We start from the raw sequence: 18782 nt of genomic DNA, 5'->3' as shown, positions 1-18782 counted from the left end.
ATCTCAATAAATAACATTAACAATATTTTATTGTGTAAAACTTTCACTTTTAATTTTAATGTCTTAAGAATACTCATTACCATTTACCTTTTCCAAAATAACTCTAGCATATGATCAGTAATTAAGAACTCTTCCATTCAGCGAAACAGTTTTTGCTTTAAATTAATATCTTTCCTTTTATACACGTAATAAAACTATTTTATTAAAAAATTTTGTATTTTAAACAAAGAGAAAATAAAATTAACTTTAGTTTCTATGAAATAAGTGAATTTTAATTTTTTTTTTCTGAAAAAAAATTCTTTAATTTTTTCTTTCTATAAACATTATTTTTTATCATTCTGAAATGAATAATTTTAATTTTGATCTCTATAAAATATTTTTGTTCATCCCTCTCAAATTTAAAACTACTATTTTTTTTAGCACTAATGATTATTTAAAATTAGATAAATAAAAGTTATTTTAAATATTTATGAGTTTTTCTAAGTGTCAAACACTTGTATGATATTACAAATAATCATGATTAACACTTAAGATAATTAATTGATTTTTTTTAATAAATAAGAAATAGTTAAAAGAATAATCACATAAAAAAATAAGGATTAAAAACAATAATTCTAATTTTAGAAAGATAAAAAATAAAAATAAAAATCTGCAAGAAACAAAATCAAAAGTAGCCAATTTTACAAAAATTAGAAATATATTTAAATCAATAATATTTCCGCCAAAATTTAGAAAGAAAAAAAATGAAAATAACATGATTTTACTTGCACTAAAATTATTAATGAACTCCTGTAAAAGCATATTTTCCCCACTTCCTCTCACAATTCTAGACATTGACAATTTGAATGTTAAAAGCAATTCATGAATCTAACAACCAAAAAGATCCATTTCATTTTTGCTCATCTTCTCCACTGTAGTTAATCTTGGAAAAGTTGATGGTGCTATTCGATCAATGTCTATTTTTTAGATTTAATAGTATACTCGAGTCAAATAGAATAATATAAGGAGTAAAACACTCCATCAAAATACTTAACTCAAACATCATAGCTCAAATTCAAAATCACTGATTAAACACAGATACTCTTATATTATGTCCACTGATCCATAACCAAGTGGTTCTACTTTGTTTTTAATCACATGAAACAAAGACGTCTATACAAACAAAATGCAATCCTCCGAATAGCTTGTAATACATAGCTAATCCAGAAAACAGAAGGCACGTTTAGTATATTACAAATAAAACAATGTCACAAGAGTTTGGTTCTACTTTGTTTACTTATTTATATCTGCTAGGAACTGCACATAACTTCAAAGAGAAACAATATAGCTACAAACACTCAGTGAGATGTATACATACAAAATGCGATCCTCCCAATAGCTTATAATACATGGCTACTCCAGAAAACTGGAAGGCACGTTAGTATTACAAATAAAACAATGTCACACAGTTTAGTCTACTTTTGTTTTCTTATGTATCTGCTATAAACTGCACATAACTTAAGACACATGACAAAATAACACAGCTACAAACAATAACTAATTACAACCCAAATGGCGACACACTTGTCCTTTGCTCTCTTAACAGTTAATTCCACACTCCTCAACATCAGGACCAGTGACCCTTGTGGTGAAAGGATCAATTCTAACCCACAACAGAGAGAAAATAGATGCAAGCAGAATGGACCACACCACCACAATGGTTGGTGTTCTGTTCTGGCGCCCCATGAGACCTTTGAGGAAAGGGTACAGATGGATGATGACCCAAAATGCAAAGAAAAGCTTACCAAAGAGAGGACCCCATGATTGGTAACCACTGTTGATGGCATAGGAAATGCCAGCAACCACCCCCACCAAGTTTATTATGAGAAGGGTTGTGGGGGGAATGAGAAGGGTGGTCCATTTGAACATGTAGAGTTCTGCAAAGTCTCCGTCTTCATCTGAGGCCTTGGAGGTAACAGTGAAGTTGGTGTCGATTCCAGCAAGCACTTTGAGCAGGCCTTGGAACACAGCAAAGAGATGTGATGAGACACCACCAATAACCCAAAACTGTTCGTTCCTCCACCACTCATCAATTCCAACACCACTCCACCTCATCTCCAGGATTCCAGTAGCAAATATGGAAAGAAAGAGAGAGATGAACCATATGCTTGCAATGTTACTGATCTGCAAGCATAGTATAAAAAAGTTGAAATATTATGTCAACCCCAATACAATTCAAACATCAGAAGTTTCAATTCACAATATCGTGTTGGTTGTGAGAAAATGAGAAACATTTTTTTTTGAATGTGCCCGATTATATTCACCACTCAGCTGAATGATCTATTTATATTCATTAGTATTACTAAGAGAGTAAGAGTTTGTTTAGATGCAAACTTAGAAGCGCTTTTAAGAAATTCTCTAGTAAAAAAAACTCTTTATTTTCCGTAGAGAAATTCTCAAAAATGTTTGTAGCTTGTATTTAAGAAAGTTCTAATTGAGTTATGAACACTTCCTATTTCCTAAGGTGCATTGAACCTAGCTATACAAAATATAAAGTGAAGCAGCACTAAAAAGTGCTCTTATTTTCTAAAAGCTCCTATTTCCAACAGTTATGAAAGTAATTTCTAGGCGGAACATGATTATATAACAATTCAGGATATCTTGGTTTATATATTTACAATTTTGGATGAATTAACCAAAGGAATGAATCAAGTCAAATGTTTTAACCATGCATGAATGTGCTTAATCACCCAGTTAATCATCCTAAGTCGAAATGATGTTAACTAGCATATATTAAATTGTGACGTAATTCTTCCATGAAAAAACCCCTTTAGATATTTAAACATCATTTCGATGTACAATATCATGTTTTATTTATAGAGTGACACTAACTCAAGATTTATTATAATTGACAACCAATTAATGGTTTACTAAGTTTATGAAAAATAACAAACCTGTGGAATAATGAACTTGTTAGTCAGCAGACAGACAGCAGGCAAAGTACAATACATGAGAAGTGGAATGGCAGTGACTGGGTAGATTGTGGTGTTCACATATGCAAACCTTTCAAGCCACTTTAGCCTTCCACCATAACCATACCAGATAGGACAGTGTCGGCTAAAAAGAATTTCCACAGAACCTAAAGCCCATCGAAGCACTTGGTTTAGACGATCAGAAAGATTGATGGGAGCAGAACCTTTAAATGCTGGGCGCTTAGGCATGCAGTATATGGACCTCCATCCACGGGCATGCATCTTAAATCCAGTAAGAATATCTTCTGTGACAGAACCATAAATCCATCCTATCTGCAGAACAAAAGACAAATAGTAAATTATCTTTGAAGATAATTATATAAATGACAAGATAGTCAACCAATACCAACTCGGTAAACAACCAACTTAAATCATAAAAGGGTCCACATGGCCCTTCCATGTAAAATAAGATTAGGGGAAATATTTGCCTAGTTTGTAGTTCAAGTTGTTCGATTTGTAATGGATTACTGTTGGCCATAATATTCTCAATCGATAGGACTAAATGAGACTTGAGAACAAAAACAAAAGTCAAAATCAAGGAATATTAAGCATAAGATGACACCATACCTCAGATCCCCATTCTGTTTTATCTTCATAGCCACAGCTGATAACATGAATAGCCTCCTTAAGAAGAGTTTCTGGAGTAGCAGACTGAGGAACACCACCATTCTCCATAAGCGTGGAGGCAACAAAGACAGCAGACTGACCAAACCTTTTCTCAAGGCTCATTTGTGACATAAGCAGTGATTTCTCATCATCAAATCCAGTACCTGAAAACATGTCAAAAAAAAAAAAAAAGTTTAATTAACATGAAGCAAATAAAATCAGTGGTTAAACAGATGATACCCCCAAAGAGTTGTTTTAAAAGCACAAAATTTGTTGTACATATTTGATGAAGTAAACATAATTTCAAGAAAAGGCCAACCAAGTTCAGATACTATATAGGAAGCAGATTTGAAGCTCCTGTAGAAGCAGGAAATCAAGCTACAGTTCTCTTCCGCAATGGAAAATGACAATAAACATCAGTCTTTACAATTAAATGTTGCAAACATAGTTTAAATGGTTGACCAATCAATGCAATGAATACAGAAACCAACTTAAAAAAAAATTATAGGACTGACTACCTTCCACTCCTTCTTCTATATCCTCTAGACTGAAAATGGGCACAGTTGGGTCAACATTCTTGCTAGATTTTTTCTTGTCTGATCCTTTCTTACTAGATTTTGAACTCTTCTTCCGATTTCCACCACAGAGTGATGATAACAACCCAGGCTTTTTATGCTTGGGTTTAAGAGGAGGTTCATAACCATATAAAGCTGTCCTATTGAAGACACATCCAGTACCCACATAAACAGGACCTTGAATGCCATCCAAACCCCTCAAGTTTATCTGTTCCACAAGTGTCGCAAACACAAAAGAGTAAGTATCACTAAGCATTGTGATGGCCATATTGATCATTCCCATCAATACCATTGGCATAAAATACTTACATCAAAGAAAACGGTATTACGATTGGCATATCGATCATTCCTATCAATACCATCAAACCTCTGTGGAAACTGAACATAGCAAACATGTTTACCAAGGTTAGGATCCATCATAAAGCACATTGCTTCCCTCAAGGCCTTGCTGTTGTTTATGTAGTGATCACAATCAAGATTCAATAAGAAAGGTCCATTAGTAAGGACTGCAGATACTCGAACCTGCAAGTTATATAAATCACCAGTGAGATGATTATGTCTGGGAACATGTGTGGAGATAGGTAACTCTCACATTTTATATTGTAACTGATACTCACAAGTGCATTCATGGCACCAGCTTTCTTATGATGTTGGAACCCTGGACGCTTTTCACGAGAAACATAGACTAGCCGAGGAAGTTCATTACCCTCAGTGTCAAGTCCTCCACTTTGGCCCAAGAAAACCTACAGATATAAAATGTAATCTTAGTGAATGACACGCTTACACTACTGCAACGTCCCAACCAAATTCTACCATCATGACATCACAGCATAAATATTTGCTTATGCATAATTAGCAACAGTAAGTCAGAATTTACATAAATATAGTCAACAAGGCTAATATATAGAAACAATTGGCTACAGTCATGATTTCAGTATTCTAAACATTTTAACACATACTCTATAGCAAGACAAAAACTTTGAGAAATGACTCCTAAGCTAATAAATGAACAACAGTTTGCAAAATGTCATCATCATGAGAATTCAACCAACCTGGATCATTCCTGGATGGTCTCTGGTGTTATTTCCAGGCCATGGTGTACCATCTTGCATCACCCATCCTTCTTCAGGAATTTTCTGTGCCTTTGCAACAAGTCCATTAATACGAACTTTAAATTCCTCATATTCTCTCTGAAAACATAAAAGGGGAGTAAAATTAAAAAGATACCCTTATGAAATCCCAAGCTCATCCAAGTAGAGCAAATGCATGCCCAGCTAGCAGAATAATTCATTTGTAAATCAATTTCTTACCTTCATTGCTCTACGATCCTTGACAAATGATGGATGAACCTTGTCTTTCAAGTAGTCAATCTTTTGTGTAAAGTACCACTCAGGAGCACGGGGTTCAATGCTATACTTCTTGCTAAAAGGAACCCATTTCCTTGCAAATTCCGATGTCTCGGCAAGGGCTTCAAATGTCAACATAGCAGCACCATCATCAGACACATAGCAAGAGACCTTATCCACTGGGTAGTCAACTGCAAGAATAGATAGTACAGTATTGGCAGTCACAAGTGGGGGCTCCTTTAATGGATCAACAGTACTGACAAAAATGTCAACAGCAGCTAGTTGTGACGGTTCTCCTTCTCGATCATACCTGCAACTCACATGAATTTGGCATCAAAAGAATATCAGATGGAAAAGAAAAACTACAAGCCATAAGTCACAATTTCCTTGTACAGAAGAAGGGTGAAGTTCAGAAAGGCCCTACCTCAGTGCAAGCCTGTCGAGGTATGTTTCACGGTTTACAGGAAGCCACTTAGGGAATTGATCCAATATCCAGGATATGGCAAACCAAATCTCACATATAACTGATACCAACCACAATGCATATGCATTGGGCACTGGATTCGTTATCCGATAATGCAAGAAAATGCAAAGGATAACCAGCCGCAGCATAATGACCATACGATACGGATTTATCCTAGATGATGGAATAGAAACCTTCCTGGAAAGAGGCTGTCGAGCTTCATCATTCCTGCATAAAAAGAAAACTGAATTCACACACAAGACTTGTTCAAAATATTTCACTTATTCAAAGAAAACTATAAATAATATTTTCCAGAAGTGTTAACTTCCAAACCTTCATGTGGAAGCAGTATTATTACCATATATATTGTTAACTACTGAAGGGCAGAACAACAGTTAATATGGTATAAATCATACATGAGATTAAAAACATGCCCTTAATACTGAGTTACAGACAGAAAAACGAGTACAGGCTTACAATACTATTAAAGCATCAATGAATGTTACAAATAGATAAACCCTAAATACTCACAACAAGGAATCATCGACAAGCACATCAGTACTGGCATCAATATCTCCAGCTCCTCTTTCAGAAGCAGCCTGGCCTGTGCTCATTGGAACAACATTCTTGTCCTGCTTCATCTTCCAACCATCAACTCTTTCTTTCCATGCAACATTGCCCAATCCTGGATCACCAACCCTAATATTTGCTGCGCAAGAATAAAACCAACTCAGAAACAAATCCCAATAAGATAGCTAGACATTGAAAAGTATATATCATAAATTGTAATAAATCATAATAGATGAGAATGTGCATAGTTAGAAGGGGCAGAGAGGTACGAGATTGATTAACATCAGATGAATACGGAAGATTATGGACACGCTTTCCGCCACCAACTGCAGGAGATGCCATTGAGAGCCTTTCTGGGGAGGCTGCAGACAACTCACCAGATACCTGAATTAAAGATATACCAAATTTCATTCAGAGACCTGAAATTGAATGCGAAATGTGGAGAAGACTATCATGCAGGAAGCTAACTGAATGACCTCTTGTCCACTTGTCAGAAGAGGAATGTGGTTGTGAGAAACTTCCTTATCATAATTTGGAGCGCTGACCTCCTCTCCTTGCGCATATGTCAATTGCCAGCTCAACATGCGCTCTGAAATCTTCTGCTTTTGGTTTTGATTTTCTGAATCATAATTGAAGTCACTGGCACCATCAGTAGCAGCAGCAGCATCCTCTTCCATATCTCCGAGAGTTGCAGGACTTCCTGCAATCATTTGAACAAGTAGTTTGATCACCACATAAAGTAAAACAAAAAAGATGGAAAATCATGAAAAATAAGTAGTAAGAATATCATATATCTTGCAACTATAAAATGCTAATGACAAAAACAAAAGGAAGAGGAAACAAAATTATCAATCTAATCATCAGTCACAAAGATAATTAAAGCCAAAGTACTTACATGGCAAGGGTATTGTCCCCATCACAGATAAAACATTTGGAAAAGTTGACAATGTATAAATATAATCTTCTATAATCTATCTATCCACTCCCAACACTATCTCACTTGTTAACTCCTAAAGTGCACTAAGGCGACAAGCTTTGTTTAGAGTATAGACTAATCAAGAGGGTTTGCCTATAGTATAAAAGTTCCATTTTAGTAGTTCATTGTGTAAGGGCCTATAGATAAACTTCTTCAAAAGCACTTCTAGGACAGAAAAATGGAAAGAAAAATCAAAATAAGTTTCTCCATAAGCTAAAACAAGTTTATGCACAAGTTAACAATAAGATTTTAGAGATAACTTCTGCAAAATAGCTCATGCATAAGCTAATTTTAGCTTGTCAAGAAAATTTGTTTCATTTTTACTTCTTATTTTGCTCTTCTAGAAGTGCTTCTGAATAAATTCACCCAAACAGACCCCAAATAATTTTTAAGCAAAAGATATCTCTGTCGTTTGGTTCCATGGGAAGTGGTCCATTAGCTTCATTTACCTTTGTGCCTCTTGTAACGGGTTTTGCACTGGGGGCAAGACTGATTCCCATCCTTCCTTTCATACTCATAGCAAGGCCTGCATACAGGGAAAGCACACACATCGCACGCAATGAACGGTTCACCATCCACTGTCTTCCCAACACCATCACCACATATCTGGCACACTTGGGCACCCAATGCTGTCACTGGCTTTGCCTGAACAATGGAAATGGCATTAAAAAAACATCATCAAGCATCAACCAACAACCATTTCACCCCAACAGCATCACAAAACATTTGGGGAAATCAAATGGAAACTTGTTATATACATTATATATACTCACCCCAGCTTCCCCTTCTGACTCCATAGTGCCCTCTACTTAACTTTTCTCAAATGTCAATAAGGGCCCAAAGAGTAATTCAAACCACACTCATTTCTTTCCACACTTTCTGATAGAAGAGAAGATCAACTTGGAAGATTCCGCTCTACTCAAACAGCTCCCTTATTTTTTTACCTGTAGAAATTGAAAAGCTATTATAAAAGGAAAAAAAAATCTAGCAATTAACAAGCATTCTCAACAGTTAACATAATGGGAAAAATAGAACTTTTGATCTCATATTGAAGCTATAATCACAAAAATTGCAAAGAGGGGAATTTTTTTTTATTTCAAATTCTGTTTGGTTGATGAGAAAAGGTTAGGTGAAAAATGAAAAGGGGTCAGATTCTAAACTATGAAATCTCCTTTATGTACATGGCTGAGAAAACAAAGCACTTTTCCCATCACAGACAATAAAAAAAACAAAAACAAAAACAAAAAACAAGACATATCTCTTTGAGATTCTCGCATGATCAAAAGTGAACAGATATCCACTATCTAGTTGAAAAACAAAGGCCATGCAATATAACCGCATATGCACACGAAACTCACCTAAAAAGAACAATTTTTTCCACAGTTTCCGCTGAAAATAAATAGATCACGTAGAATCTGAAAACCCCAGATGAATTTTCAGGCAATGAAACGAAATCAAGCAAAATCTCCCAACTTGATAGGTCCCAAGTGACAAAAGAAGACACCCCACTTCAGCAAATTCACAAGAAGAAATGATATGATAAATAGAAAGAGACACAGATGAAGAATTGAGTGAAACAATGAAAAGGAGATGAAAACAATGGAGAACTCTCTCTAAGGAGAGAGCCAGAAAGGTTGAAGACTTTGTTTGTGTGTGTGATTATGGCTATGTGTATAGCTGTAAATGAATAGACAGAAAAGGAAAGGCTTTAAGAAGACGAAAAAAAGGACAAAGCCACTACTACAACTAGTACACTACCACCGACACCTGTATCCTCAAACCATAGACACACAAACATTTATCCCAACATCCATTCTCAAAAAATCTATATGTTCGTAGATAAATATTTCATGAAATAAAATATAATATATAGTCCTAAAGTTTAAGAATAATAAAGTATAATGGGTACAGAGCAGAAACAATTTAATTTAAATATTAATAATAATATAATAAAGTAACTGGTTTAAAAGCACATGTTCTCAGAGTCTAGATGGGGAACTGACAAGGTTTGAGGTTGGAAAATGTTAACGTTACAGTTTAGAAGATGACAAAGAATAAAATGGAAAACATATAATTTTTAATATTGGTTGATGAAAATAAATTATATTTTTTAATTTTATAAAATAAAAATAAAATAAAAAGGAACATCTATGTTGATGCATTTATTTTTTATTGGAGTGGATGATAAATAAAAAAAAAAATATGTGTACAGACACTGAAATGAAAATATATCAATAATAATTTTGAATTAATTGTTAATGTAAATCATATTATACATAAAATTAAACTAAAAATGAAAAAATATTTTTAAAAGTAAAAAAACTAATTTTTTATTAAGTTTATTCTATTTTTCTTCTAAACAACAGTTATGAGATGTGAAGTGTTGAAGTTTCCAAATGAAGTGTACTTTGGTTTTCTACTACAGTAACGTCAATGGAACCGTTATCTACGTTAAGCGTAAAGAGAACTCTTCCAAAAATAAAATAAGAATACTTTATGGGTTTGGAGTTTGGACCCATCATTTTAGTAGAAATGGCTCCTCTTATATTTATGTAACTTTTAATTCTTTCCTTTTACGCTACTTTAGTAATTGATTGATGAAAGTATTAAAAGAAAAAAAGAAAATACAATGAAAATCTGTTATTAAAATTAAGTCAAATACTTTAAATCAATTAAAAGACTTTTAACATGCAAAGGTATTGTAATTAATGATATGAGGTGATATTATCCTTGCTAATTTATTAATTGATTAATGAAACTATAAAAATATATGGAAAAAATACAATGAAACCTATTATCAAAATTAAATTAAATACTTTAATCAATTACCGACAAAATTAAATACTTTTAACAAGCAAGAGAATTTTAATTCATGATATGAAGTGATATTAACCTTATTTAATCACCACGTATTTTGAATGAGAAAAAATTATCTGATATCTGATTATCAAAGTAAGACAGATAAATTTATTTATTTATTTTTATATTATAAATTTTAGTTGAGAGAAGGAGTTATAATAATAGAAGCATGAGATTTTATTTCGATTCTCATTACCAAGAAAAAATATTATAAATTTTAGTTTAACATTTTAAATAAGAACTATTTTCTTCATAAATGTATTTTCTCATATTTAAGAATTTTATTTTTATTTATAGCTTTTACTCTTTTCAAGTTAAATGTTTCCTTACAACCTCTCAAGTTAACTGTTATTTTTCGAATTTAATTTTTAATGTAAATTTGATTTAAATTTTGAATCTTGATGTGTCATATTAAATTGAATATATTTTTAAAATATTAAAATTATTTCAATATTAATCATTCTTAATTATTTGGTATACACTATACACACTTTATATTTTTACTAAATTTCAATATCGAAGTATTTTACGAGAATACCTTACTCATAAGTTAAATTTAAAACTTTAAGATCATTTACCTTTACTTGGTAAAAACATGTTGTACCTCCTAGTTTGGTTTTATTTGTAGTTTATTTTTCCTTTACGTACAAAAAAAAAACATTTTGTACACCCCTCACAAGATAATTACAATTTCAAAACACCATTGTTCCATTATTTAAAATATAGTCATCTAGAAGGGAAAATTATAAATTGTACCAAACTCGTTTTTAAATTCTCCATATATTTGTTTTTTATGAATTGTCAAAATTAATAACATCAAAATTAGTGTCATAATTACGTCAAAACATAGACTAATTGTCTTTGATTAAATTGTCAAAATTAATGATACCAACACCTATATAGGTATTGTTGAAGATCTAAGTTCCACAAATAATTTGATGTGTTTCCTCTGTTTAGTTTTATTTGATGTTTTAATGTAAAAAAATCACATCTTAATTGTTATTTTACAATTGTCAAAATAAATCATAATTTTAGAATATTAATAAAACATTAAATATAGTTTCTTTTATCATATTATACTCTTAACCATTTATTATAGAGCAAGAAAGTTAGAAGAAATATAAAAGAAAGAAAATCTAACGTGCGATGCACAAGGATTTTAGTTAATATTCTTCTAATCAATAATAAATTATTGTTTATTTATCAAAAAGTATTTTAAACTTATTTTATTTTTTATATCATTTTAAAGGATGATACAATTATATGAACCTGATATCAAAATATATCTTCTATTGATTCTTACCATGCAGTGATCCATATTGATTTTTTTATTTACATTGTCACCAATCAAAGTAATATTATTTATTTTATTATTCTTTAGCTAAACTTTTTCTTTTGCTTGAAGGTTCTATTTTATTTACTTTTTCCTTTCCATGATAATAGTATTATAAAAATAAAAATAAAAACTCACAAATAAGATATGCATACTTTCTTATTGGCAATAGTTTTTATGCCTAAATCACAAGTACTAGAAGAAAAAGTTTAATTGTTAATGGATATTTCTGAACAAATTTATAATTAATGGATAATCAAAATTTATCGCCACATTTTTGTCCGTAGAAAAAGTCAATATTTCTGACAAACATGCAACCAAAAAAAAGTGTTTTAAAATTTCTGGTGAATACTATTCACGGAGTTTTTCGTTAAATATTTATTACAAATTATTCGTCTGAAATTTCATTCGTCAAAAATGCCAAAAAAAAAAAATTGGTTGGTGATAGACCATGGTCAAGTGCCCAGTCACTAGAGTTATGGCTAGAAGAATACAAAAAGAATTGGACCTCTTGAAGACTAGTGGGCTTTTCAAGCCCAAGGTATTTTTCACTTGGACTACTAGAGAAGGCATAGTTCTACTTGTGAATATTGTATAGTTTATACATAGTTCTCTTGTATAGGTTATTTTTGCATTTTGTATTTGTGAGGCACTTTACTTGCTTTTTCTAATATTTGTATATTGATTTTAGGGTAGGCTACTTGGAGAGTTTAACTCCGTTTAACCCCCCTAGTTGATACATTCATTTTATATTTTTTCAGTAGGGAAAAAGGGGTAGCATTTAGCAATGCTTGAGGGTGTGACTAGTAATTGAGTCAGGATTGAGCCTAGGCAAAATTTTACATATTGGACTCATTTTGCTCCTAATTTTTCATAGATTTGATTTAGCTAGGTCTCATCATCATATGATGAACCTAATTAAACCAAATCAAATATTTTTGAATTAAATCAAGTGAGCAAATTGAGTTCTTGGCCGCCTAGCTTCCTTGTCTTTCTTTGGCCGGATTTCAAGTCACCTTCTTCGAGTTTAGTAGCTTGTCATCCAAGTTTCTAAACCTTAGAGGTTTAGCCGAACTTACCATGGTTCTTAAGTGAACCATGGTCAAGGTTAGCTTATCATACAAGCTTTATAAACCATGGACGGTCAAGCCTAACCTCACCATGGTTCCTAGTGAACCATGGTTAAGGTTAGCTTGCTTCCTAAGCTACCTCTCCCTATATATTTGTAATCTTGTCTCTTGTATTCACTTTTGAACATTTTGAGAAATAAAACTTCAGATTTCTCTCACCCAAGAGTCCCTAAAAATCGTAGAGAATTTTCTCTCTAAGGTTTCAATCAAAGTTCTTCAAACTTTGCCTTGGTTCCTCAAGTTTCTACAACAAGCTAGGAGTAACCAAACCACTTCAAGTGCTTCTCCTCCATTGAAGTTTGCTTCGTGGAGATTCAAGCTTCTTGTGAAGGTTTCTTCAAGAGTTCTTCAGTCCTTGCATGGAAAGCTTGGAAGAATATCAATCCTCTCCAAGTAGCTCCATCAGTTGGTAATTTGAAAAATATAATGATAATAAATTAAATAAAAAAAGTAACCAATGAAATTCTTAAATGGTTTAATAATTTTACATGCTAATCAATATAAATATATATATATATAACATTATTTTCATCAATTATAAAATATATATTTTAAAATAAAAGATTTAAATATATATTAATATTAATATATAAATTCAATTATATAATTTGATATATATATATATATATGTATAATAAATTATTTTTTAATTTAACTCTTAAATATCCTTTTAATTAATAAATTACTTTAAATTATTTTATATTTAATTAAACATGTGTATATATATTATTAATATTGAAAAATTAATAAAAATAAAACTATAGGTATACATATTTTTATCACCACGCTCTTATTACAAACCATTTTGTAGTGGCAACTGTCTCACCCTTTTGATAAATAAATAAAAAAATTGGTATAACATAAGCAACTTCCTAAAAGCATGGCATGTTTGATTTTGTTGGGGTTGATCAATCCTAGAAAACATTTTTCACATTATTTTATGCAGGATTCCAAACTAATGGTGTTTTTTTTTAGTTATTTCCTGGTTTGAAATATTTCTTCATAAAGAATATGCAACTGCATTATTAATTATCTCTGCAAATATGATACTATACTTTTCTTCTAGTTTAAATTCTTGGGTTGGAACTTATTATATTATATACCTTACAGTAAAAAAAATCCCCTCCAAATTTTGAAGATTATCACCCTTTCCTTTGTTGTTGATATGCATTTATCTATTCAGTTTGTCAGATTAGAATAATGGTTTGTTTTGATATAACCTTTTGCCACAAAACTGAGGTTTATTACTATTACTGTTGAATATAATTTGATTTGTTTCTTGGGTAATTTGTTGGTGTCTCTTCTGAATTTTTAGTTTTGAGTGCACACAGCTTAACTGGAATAGATATATTTGAATGAGTTTTATAGCCTAATCAATATTTCAATTTAATCCTACCAAAATAAGATCTTAAAGTGATTGTTGAAGTGGAGTTAGTGTTTGGAATTTTCCCAATTCATTATGAGTTTGGACTATTGTGAATGCTTTCTCTCAACTATAATGTTGGTGAGGAAGAGGAAATTGGGTGATCAATGATGTAATTTTGGTGACATTACTTGGATGCTACCATTTGTAGAGGAGAAATGTCTTTATCTTTACATGGTTGGATTAGAATCAATTGAAATGCAAAAAAACAAAAATGGAATGGGGCAGGAGATGTAGATTGAGCTAATTTTTTTATTTACTTGTGTAACTTTCAAACTCTCAACTTGTTTATGAAGACTCCAATTTTTGGTACTAGTGTGATCAAATGAACAAACAAATCTTGAATTCTCTAGAATTTTCTTATTATATATCTGCGTAGTATGTAAAGATTATTCTTTATATGACATCTGTTAAGTCCAATCTATTTTCTTAAAATATATATGGACATTATGTTGTTCATATATATGTTGTCCAATTTATTAAGTCCACTTGTATAGAATGTTGATTTGGTTATTAATTTATTATGTATAGAATGCTAATTTCGTTATTAATTATATGCTTATTAACTGTTTATTCAATTCTTATAATAGAGGCAAGTGAAATGAAGAATAAAACACGAAAGTAAAATAATAAAAAAAATATTAATGCAAAAGTTTCTCATAAACTTTTTGAGATGTTATGGAAGTTTGAAAGAACAATAGGAAATTAGACTACATTGGTGATCAAGTGAGAAAAGCTATATTAGAATATTGGAATACACATATGTATTGTTCAAAGTATATACAAGCACAAAAAAAATTAGGTGTTTGAAAAGGGTGGGTGCATGCACACATATGGCTCTATCAGCATACATGAACATGTCCTTAACATGGTATGTTTATACTTTAGTAGTCTTTTTTAACACATAATTTTATATGCAAAATTTTGATTTATATATTTTTTTATTTGCAAACAGAGGAGTTTGGTTTTCTTGTACATATGGATGAAATCTTTCAACAAACCCATATATGAAAATATATTGGTCAATTCATCGATGATAGATTACAAATATATTGGTCAATTCATCGATGATAGATTACGCAAACACATGTGAGTCCCTTATGTTGCTTATTCTATTTATTTTCAATTTTTATTAATATTTACTATATTCTTACACAAGGTTTAAAATGATAATAAAAAGATTTTGAAACTAAAAATGCTAGATCTAAGGTTGGATCAACTATTGGTATCTCAGAATGCACCCTTCTAAACCTTGTTGAGGAGGAAAGACTTGGGAGTCAATGTTAGGATACAACTGCAAGTGGAAAATATAAGGTATGTTGTTATAGTGTATGAAATCTTTCTCAAGGTTGAGATTGGAGATGGCAACTTCATGCATTAGATGGAGGCATCTTCAAGTCAATCTCAAAATACATAGAAGATTACTCAATTAAAAAAATCTAGTTTTAGATAATGAGAAGGAAATGTGTCAAATGCACTCTTAATACCATATCTAGTTTCAAACCTTGCATTCTTAATATCAGATTTAGCTTCAAACTTTTGTTAGTGTTATACTTCTTTCTTATCACCTATCATGCAAAATGCTTTTTAGCTGCAACAACATGATAATTGTGACAATTGGTATATAAGAAAACCCTCTCAAAAACCAATTTAACTGTTGCAAACATGATTTAACTCAAATTTAAAGTCTTTTCCTAGTCTTGACTCATATAATAGACAAACAAACATGTTGATGTAATTAATACTTTTCCTTATTGATCTCACGTGACAATCCCAAATTACACCCCCTTATCCTTTTTTTTTGACAATTGCATGTTTGCATTAATATTTTATTTATTGCAAAAAAAAAATATAAATTAAAGGAAGAGGAACACAACATTAAAACAGGGGCAACATGGTCTACAAAACATGTCTAAACATTTGAGTTTTCTTAATCATACTTTTTTAATAGCAAATAAACTTTTCATCTCATGGAAACAACTCTTACAATCTATCTTTTTATTAGTTCATGCATAACTATAATTGTGGCAATTAGTATAAAAAAAGAACTTTTCAAAAGCCAATTCAACAACTACAAGCATGACCTAACTTAAATTTAAAGCATTCTCCTAGTCTTGATTATATAGTAGATGAACAAATATGTTGGTGTAGTCAATATTTTCCCTTCTTAATCTCACATGACAATCCCAAATCATACCCCCTTGTCCTTTTTTCTGATAGTTGCATCATTTATTGAAAATATATATATATATATATATATATATATATATATATATATAAACTAAAGGGAGAGAAACACATCATTAAAATAGGGGCAACATGACCTGCAAAACATGAAGGAAGGATTTTCAGAAACATACATGCAATATATTTTGAGATAATGAACATCTTTGCGAATGTAACCATAAATGGCCGAACCACGTAAAATAAATTTTGTGGGATTTTCTCTCTATTTATAGTGTTATTTTTAATGTGTTTCTTATCATTGTTGCATGTAAAGAGAAAAAGTTTATTTTGTTCTCAACAATTTCATACATTAATGTTACGATAACTGGACTAAAATATAAAAAATATAATTCTCCAACATGACAGTTGACCATGACTAAAAACATGTCACGGAAGATAAATTCCAACATTGGGTATTGTTTGTTCGTGTGACTTATTTATTGTAATTGCAAAACTTAGTTTCACAAGAAATTGCTTCCTAATAAGTACAAAGGGAAGTCCTGCACTTTTTGTTGTCTTATGTTTAATCCTGGGCAAAAAAGGTCTCTTTCCAGCATTATTACTTGTTAGGATTTCAACATCCAACATATTCATAAAGAATTCACGGCATAATAACCTTGTTCCATTACATAAGCCAGCTTTAGGATTTATGTTTCGCAACAATATCAATGATGCACCTTTTTTAACCTTCAGATTATGTGGTGGAAAACCACCTAGAGTAATAGAGTGCAAGTATTCTTGTTCATATAAGTTGTGCGTGTCCCCTTCAACCTCATCAAATGATAACAAATCTCGTTCTTCTCCTAGGAAATGGTTGATGATAATGTCATTAAGCTTTTGAACATCCTCATTTTTTGGTGTTAGTATGGCTCTTTCTACCATATAAGAAGCATCCCATGTATGAGATTCTAATTGTGGAAATGTGTCACGAATAAATTTTTGTATTGAATTTTCCCCTTCCCATGTTATTTCTATTTGATGGGGTACTTTTACCATATCATCACATTTGGTAGGTTCAGTACCATCTCCAATGCGCATTAGATATACTGCAAAATTAGGATCTTGTAATGATCGCATGTTTTGTCTCAAATGTAAAACCTTTGTGATAGGCCATAAATGAGACTTAACAATACATGCATATATCATTTGTGCCTTAGTACCCTTTTGAACAACAAGAAGCACCTGACGAAAATCTCCTCCCAATATCATAATTTTACACCAAATGGAGCATTACAATCTAGAATATCCTTTAATGATCTGTTTAATGCTTCCAAAGCATATCTATTTAGGTGCTTCATTCCAAATGATTGTTGTGGTTTCTCTAATTAGTTTCGCAAGATCAGACTGTTTACTTATAGAACAAAATGAATCTGCCTCTACATTGATTGGTATCTTAAATCTAGAATGTGCAGTTCGACCACCAGGTAATAGTGTTGCAGCTATACCAGATGAGGCAGTTGCTAAAACAATTTGTCCCTTGCTTCTCACTTTTTCAATTAAAGTGCAATAAAGGAATGTTTTACCTGTTCCTCTTGGTCCATCCACAAAGAAAACTTGACTTTGTTTATTGTTGATAACATCTATAATGGCATTGAATGCAATTAATTGATCATTATTTAACAGATTCTACATCTTCATTATCTACCTGGATGGATAACTCCTCTTGTATAACCCTTGGCATCAAAGAACTATGAGTATTCTCCATTTTTATTGTTGGCAAATCATAATCTGTGATTTGTTTTCCATGTTGAATCAAAAGGTCATTTAAATCCTTTAATAACATATTAATGAAACTTGTTGTCGCAGCAACTGATGGAATAACACTAAGGCCGAGAAGACCAAGAGGTGATATACTAAAGGAGGCAAGAGGAATGGGATAGTGAGGCCATTTTTGGACCTTAGCTCCTAAGTTTTTTTTTAGCATTTATTTTATTTTCTATTTTACCCTTGTATTTTGGGGTATTTTAGTCATAGAATTTATTTTCTTGTATTTCCAATTTTACCCTTGTATTTTGGGGGTGTTTAGGACTTAGAATTTATTTTCTTTTGTATTTCCCATTTTACCCTTGTATTATGGGGTGTTCTAGATGATTAGGGTTTTAATTTTGGGCTAGGGTTTAACATTAGGAGGTGACACATTTTTTGGTGACCTTGGACCTATTTTTGGTGTTAGAAAGGCTTAGGCCCAAGTGGAGGGCAAAGGTTGCATGGTCTTATCATGCACCTAGATATAGCCAATCTAAACCCATAGATTCCATCCTTGG

The 18782-nt window shown here is 31.7% G+C and overlaps 1 protein-coding gene and 1 pseudogene across 1 annotated transcript; both read right to left on the bottom strand.

Annotated features, from left to right (window-relative positions):
- Window positions 1–1348: 1348 nt before the first annotated feature.
- LOC109798627 (cellulose synthase A catalytic subunit 3 [UDP-forming]) lies at window positions 1349–9310 on the bottom strand. Its single transcript, XM_020358958.3, has 15 exons — window positions 8906–9310; window positions 8321–8491; window positions 7997–8192; window positions 7048–7271; window positions 6841–6955; window positions 6533–6710; window positions 5963–6229; window positions 5503–5848; window positions 5245–5382; window positions 4810–4935; window positions 4502–4714; window positions 4136–4400; window positions 3579–3781; window positions 2934–3284; window positions 1349–2163 (listed from the first exon to the last, which is right to left on the bottom strand). Exons 2-15 carry the CDS (start codon window positions 8342–8344, stop codon window positions 1579–1581), a joined length of 3231 nt encoding a protein of 1076 aa, XP_020214547.1. The 5' UTR covers window positions 8345–8491; window positions 8906–9310; the 3' UTR covers window positions 1349–1578.
- Window positions 9311–16848: 7538 nt separating this feature from the next.
- On the bottom strand, window positions 16849–18223 carry LOC145950571 (uncharacterized; annotated as a pseudogene).
- Window positions 18224–18782: the final 559 nt, after the last annotated feature.

This window comes from Cajanus cajan, chromosome 8, assembly GCF_000230855.2.
Source record: "Cajanus cajan strain Asha chromosome 8, NIPB_CcT2T_4, whole genome shotgun sequence".
NCBI classification, from domain to species: Eukaryota; Viridiplantae; Streptophyta; class Magnoliopsida; order Fabales; family Fabaceae; genus Cajanus; species Cajanus cajan.
The sequence above is the reverse complement of the archived record's forward strand: the minus strand, read 5'-3'. Positions and strand labels throughout refer to the sequence as shown.